General features: G+C 47.2%; 1 protein-coding gene across 3 annotated transcripts in view; it reads left to right on the top strand.

Annotated features, from left to right (window-relative positions):
* Positions 1 to 6,457, top strand: part of SLC4A5 (solute carrier family 4 member 5) — a 78,799-nt gene that overhangs the window by 68,109 nt on the left and 4,233 nt on the right. For all 3 annotated transcript variants that reach the window (XM_083629308.1, XM_083629310.1, XM_083629309.1), the window contains 3 exons: positions 1,252 to 1,425; positions 2,400 to 2,564; positions 6,242 to 6,309. In XM_083629308.1, the coding sequence (XP_083485434.1) occupies positions 1,252 to 1,425; positions 2,400 to 2,564; positions 6,242 to 6,309 (407 nt within the window). The remainder of the gene's footprint in view (positions 1 to 1,251; positions 1,426 to 2,399; positions 2,565 to 6,241; positions 6,310 to 6,457) is intronic.

The raw sequence follows: 6,457 nt of genomic DNA on the forward strand, positions 1-6,457 counted from the left end.
TCTGCAGGGTTTTTGGAGGTCCCATGGGCAAGGCACCATCCACAGGCCCACCTGTTTCAGGGAACCCATCTCCTTGCTGCACCAAGCCCAGGGGATCCATGTCCGTGGGGCTGCTGCTGAGGTGCAGGTGCCTGGTTGCTCCATCTATTGATGCCAGCCCCACTAACAAGCTGTCAGGGACTGTCTGGCTGGTGAGGAGTGAGGGGAGGCACCAGCTGGCGATTCCCTAGGGAAGCCTCAGAGGACAAAGGAACAAGTTCTGGGGATGGTGGTGGGACACCGAGGACAGTCAGAAGACAAAGGAGGGGAGGGATGGTGGGCTGCTGAAGAAGCAACGGGCATGAGCGAGAGGGAAGAGTCAAGGCCAGACAGTGGTTCAGACTCTGCACGGGAAGCTTCCCAGGAGCTTGCCTGTCTTGCCCCGTTACCTCCAAGAACATGAAGAGCTATGCATTAGGGCTGGGTGATATCTGCTTTCCAGCATAGTAATATACAGCCAGCTAAACTTTGTGATATGGTGGTATATTACAATGTCGGAAAGGAGGCGGGGAGGAAGAAGGCAGTTGCCGGCCATGGAGATGATTAGCATCACAGTGCGCAGCTTCTGCCTATTCCTGAAAAGGCCAAGCAGGCAAAGTTCCCTCCCACCATAGCTTACGTCTGTGTTGGTGGCCTCTGGAGGAAGAGTGGTTTTAGGGGAAAGCGGGAAGCAGGAACCGTCAGTCCTGGCAACTGTGCTATGGAGGCTGGTCCTGCCTTGAGGGCTCCCTGCGTTCTTTATTGTTTCCTTGAATAAAGAATTAAACTTCCTGCTCATTTCTGCATTTGAGTGCTGACCTGCATCTGAGCCAACCCTGACAGCAGCCCACAGAAAATGGACTTTATTAAATTCTGTGCTAAAACAGATCCTTGTACAGTGGTACCTCCGGTTACGAACTTAATTCATTACGGAGGTCCGTTCTTAAGCCGAAACCATTCTTAACATGAGGCACGCTTTTGCTAATGGGACCTCCCACTGCTGCCACACCGCTGGCACACGACTTCCGCTCACATCCCATGGCAAAGTTTGCAACTAGGGGCATCTACTTCTGGGTTAGCAGAGCTCATTACCCGAAGGAGGACGATACGTAACCCGAGGTTCCACTGTACATTGTTGGCATTTAACAAAACCTTCAATGATTGCTTCAACATCTTTGCCACTCCTCATCGCTGGCCACTCCCCAGAACTAATCCTTCTGTTTCCCCCAACAGTTTTGGGATCGCTGCAAGCTCTTCCTGATGCCAGCCAAACACCAGCCTGACTATGTCTACCTCAGGCATGTCCCTCTGCGGCGAATCCACCTGTTCACCATGGTTCAGATTGTCTGTCTGGCTGTCCTCTGGATCCTGAAATCCACTGTGGCAGCCATAATCTTCCCTGTGATGGTAGGCAGCTATGTTCACTGTTGTCTCCTGTTCTAGGGCCCACTGGGAGAAGGTTCTGAGATGTGCACATCCACCCACAAAGCCAATGATCTGTTGCCCAAAATGTGTCTTATTCAGAGCTCTTCTGTTACTAAAGAAAGCAACTTTCCCAGGATTTTGACTCACTTGTAGCGTAAAAATATTATGGACAATATGGTTTGATATAAAAATTGGAGTAAGGCTGAATATGCAGTTGTAGATGTCTAAAATGAGACCCCATGGAGGGGATGGGGTGAAGTCTTGAGATTCGGAGAATCTCTTTATATAGATTTGGTGTTTTTTTACTGTTTGTGTTCATTTATAAAACCAATAAAAAATATTGCATAAAAAAGAAAGCAACTTTCCCCGGCCTGGTGCCCTTCAGATGTCTTGGACTACAACTCCCAGCAGCCCCAGCCAGCACCGGTGGGAGTTGTAGACCAAACCAGGGCTCCAGGTTGTTGGATGAAATAAATAGTGAATGCCAACTTCTGTCCAGAGAGAGAAATATATCTCTGTTTCTGTGGGATGGGAAACAGTTATTCTGTAGACCATCTCTTTGTCTGAGTCAGGCTGCAAAAGAAAAATGGTTCCACCTAAGTGCCAGGCCCAAAACCAGCCTTTCTGTGCCTTCCGCATGTGAAATTTCGGGCAAGGAGTAAGAAACATGAATGAACTCCCACTCCAAATTGCATCCCCTCCTAAGAATTCGGCCTGCCAGTATCATGGCCAGGAGTTCTCCTCTTGCTGCTGCTTCTACACCAACCCAGGTCTGCCACAGAATCAGCCCCCACAAGGAATCAACCTGTAACCCACTGAAATTTGATCTCATTCATAGCACTTTGGGTACTTGGATTCTAAACAACTCATAGTCTTCATGCTGGATTATTCGAGCCTTGTCTTGGTGGGTTTTTGTTTTCCTTTCTCTCTCTTTCTCTTTCTCTCTCTCCTTTTAGATTTTAGCCTTGATTTTAGTCCGGAAGATGCTAGACCTTGTCTTTTCCCAACATGACCTCGCATGGATTGATAACATCATCCCTGAAAAGGATAAGAAGAAGGAGGATGACAAGAAGAAGAAAAAGAAGAAAGGCAACAAAGGGGAGGATGATAGCAGTGACGAGGTGTGTCCGTGACGCTTGGGGGCAGTGTGGTGGGTCATGTGTTTCTTTCTTGCCAGCCAGACCCATTAAATCATGGGTAGGCAAACTAAGGCCCAGGGGTCGGATCCGGCCCAATTGCCTTCTAAATCCTGCCCACGGACAGTCCAGGAATCAGCGTGTTTTTACATGAGTAGAATGTGTGCTTTTCTTTAAAATGCATCTCTGGGTTATTTGTGGGGCATAGGAATTGGTTCATATTTTTTTCCAAAATATAGTCCGGCCTCCACAAGGTCTGAGGGACAGTGGACCAGCCCACGGCTGAAAAAGGTTGCTGACCCCTGCATTAAATGGTCTGCATTGGCACTCATTAGAGTCAACGCAAGGAGCAGTTCTTCTCTGAAAAGAAGCATTACGGACTGCCTACCTCTTCGGACCATTTGAGATCCATTGCCACATATATAGTGTTTCCACATAAGAAAGTGCTTCTTCACTCAGTGCAGAGCTAAATCATGGTACTTGCTCCTACAGGAGGCAGGGATGGCCACCGACTTGGATGGCTCTAAAAGAAGATTAGACAAATTCCTGGAGGAGGAAAGGGCTATCAATGGTTACTTGCCAGGATGGCTCTGCTCTGCCTCCACAACTGGCGGCAGTTGCAGGAAACCACATTAGGGGAGAGTTGCTCTTGTGCTCAGGTCCTGTTTCCAGGTTTCCCACAGGTATGTGGCTGCCTGCTGTGAGAACAGGATGCTGGACTAGATGGGCCCAGTTTGGCCTGATCCAGCAGGCTCTTCTGATGTTCTTAAGAACCAGAAACCAAAGCAATGGAAGTTCAAAGACCTGATGTACATCTAGTATGTTTCAATGTATGCTATTTAACTTTTTTTTAAGAAAGAATAATTCACCAGCCCATTGCCTTTCTCTCAAAAATAATGGTTTGGTTATATAAACAATTCAAAAATTTAATACACATTATGACAATTCAGTGCCCCAGCAATGAATTGCTTATCAAGTTTGTTCTTATTTTTAAACTGAGGGTTTTTTTACTTAGTTTGTTTTTGAGTGACCAAAATTTTCAAACTGAAACAACATTACTACACTCCCTGTGAAAGAGTTTTAACTTATTATGAGAAGTGCTTTGGAAAAGTCATGGTAACTTGGCTGATTTTCTGCCCAGCTTCTAATATGAATCTGAGGATGCAATGTATTCCAAATACTCAGATTGTATGTGGGTTGAGTGTTTGTGTTGAGTGTTGTGTTTGCCCTGTCCGCACCACTGGAGTTGTTCACTGTCTCTCTCTCCCCTTTTCTCCCAGCCCAAGCTCCCCTCTCCCTCTGTCATAACCATCCCACTGGACCCTGTCCCATCTGAACCCCAAAACAGTATGCATTGCATTTCCAGTAAGTAACATGCTCACGCACTGTCAGATATTTAATTAACAGCTAACTCAGCAACTTAAAAATCTTTGGACATGCTTGACCAGAAACACAAGAGCCACTGAACTGAACTGGAACTGGCCAAGAAGAGGAGGGGGCGTGTCTTCTTGCATATTTCCCCTTCATTTCAGTGGGGCTTTATCTTTTGTTGGTTACTAATCACACTAACCCATGGAGAGAATGAGACATAACTTGACTTCACGTTGCAGCTTGAAGGGTGCATGTTTGCAGGGTGGGGATAAGAAGACAGACAGAGCATTTGGGTGCTTTTAGGATATTCTCTGCCTCCAGTTCTTCAGATAAATTCCACTGTCAAACAGCTCTTGCCATCACAAAGTCTTTCCTAATGTCTAGTCAGAATCTCCTTTCTTGTCATTCAAAACCTTTGGTTTGAGGTTTGCACTCTGGAGCAGCAGAAAACAAGTTTGTTCCATCTTCCTTTTGTTATTTGAAGATGGCTGTCCTTTCACCTCTCAGTCTCCTCTTCTCCAGGCTAAACATACCCAGCTCCCATGATGCTGCAGTAGGGCTCTGCAGAGGCACCACTTTAAGGCCCCAGGCACACCCAGTGATACTCCAGGTTGCCATTTAGAGCTTGCAGTTTGGAGATATCATGAGCATTTAGCTGGCTCACAGTGATCCTAGGGATGTTCAGAATTTCAAGAACAACCTTAGATCTCTTCTGTTGCTGACACTTGCCGCAAAACTATCCTGGGCTGCCTCCAGGCAGAGGATATTGCAAATGGGGTCATTTGAATATCACAAATGGGTACTTAGGAACAGTTTAAAATTGGAAGGGGGAAAACTTATCAGATTTCCTATGAAAAGAGTAAATTCATATTAAATAGAGGGAAATACAGGCTGTGACATTATGATGCCAGCAATGTAATGTGGAACCTGTGGGCTGCTTGCATGGATGAACAGCACCAGTCGCACACTAAACTCCTGTGCAGCCTGTAATGCAAATGGGTTTTGTGGCCTCATCTCAGGAGGACTTCATAGGTGCATTTTGCAGCATATCCTGGGTAATACTGATGGCCGAGCCCTTTGTTTCTAGTTGCAGGAAATGAAGTTCTGCACTAAAACACTTCTCAGAAGACCATTGTCCAGTTCCTCAGCAGTAAATCCATCAGCTGGGTGGAGCTGTGTTTCTCTTGGGGAGGCAAAGAGGCGTTTGAAACCCAGTGGGAGGGAAAGCATGGGAGTGGGAGATGCAGTGGGTGGTGGAGAAAGGGTTAATCACCCCTCTGCACTCTGCACGGAACAGCATTTCCTGCCTTGGGTGGAATGCATAGTGTTAGGCACTTATGCACTTGAAAGGATTTGGGGAAGGATCCTGAACTGTGGCCAGGAATCACCCACCAGCCGCCCTGTGAACCTTTTTGGAAAGGGCAAGTTGATAAACCCAGAGCAAAAACCGACGTGCTGCCTCTCTGAGATGAGCTGAAGAGCATTCAGAAGAGCCAAGGTGAAAAGTGTTCTGGGTTATTCAGGACTCGTAAATGCCTGTCTTCCGTACTATGCCTATGTCTGATATACACACTTCACTTTTTTCCTGCAAGAAGGCTCCAGTTCAGTGGAGTCATCAGAGGCCGCCCTACCATGAGCAAGGTGAGAGGCAGCAGATTTTGGATGCTGTTACCGGTGGCAGCAGAGTGGGAGTCAAACCAGTGTGGTGCTTTGAGGGCAAAGTCTGCCCAACAGTTCACCAGCTGCCAGGAGTCCTGTTGAGAGGGGTGGGAGCTGGGGCAGAGCAGCAGGGGTGACACCCACTTCAGTTGGGCTTGCACAGATGGATTGCTTGTGCCCCATGTTAATTTCTGGAAGTGGGGGTGCCAACAGGGGCCCAGAGGTCATGAGCTCCCAGAAATCTCATAGTGTGTCATGTTCTCACTGAGCCCACACTCCCTGCCCTAAAGCACTCCCGGGGCCAGAGGGGTGGGGTGAGGCTTTTGCATTTTGGGGTGGCTTCAAGCCACTGCTTTTAAAAGACTATTGGAAGAACGTAGTTCTACTAAAATTGGTTGAGGGCAGGGCAGGGCATGCAAATTTCATTAAATCCAAAATCCTTTTTCACTAAACAGTTCCTTCCAAGAAAGTGGTCAGTGATGGATGGAGGCACCTTGGGAATGGGCGATGAGAACTTGGTTGGAAACCAGCTGGGCCTTTCCTTCTGCAGCTCTTCCTCTCTCTTATTCATTTCATGCTTTCCTCCTCCCCTGCCTTGAAACAGTTTCATAGCCATCTCTGTTTCTCTGCAGGAAAGAGGTCTTCCAGCTGCAGCTTTGCGTTCTGATGCATCTCCTAACGGGTCAGACCTGGATCGCAGGTAAACAACACACCTGGTCAGCTGACAGTCTTCCCACTTTAACGTAAAAAAATGCAAATAGATAATCCTCCAGATCTGGGGGGCAGAAAGCAGAAGAAGATGGGGTTATAAGGGGCAGTGCTATTTTTCTAGAAAAAGAGGTGTTGTA

The sequence above is a fragment of the Podarcis filfolensis genome, assembly GCF_964270895.1.
Source record: "Podarcis filfolensis genome assembly, chromosome: 8".
NCBI classification, from domain to species: domain Eukaryota; kingdom Metazoa; phylum Chordata; class Lepidosauria; order Squamata; family Lacertidae; genus Podarcis; species Podarcis filfolensis.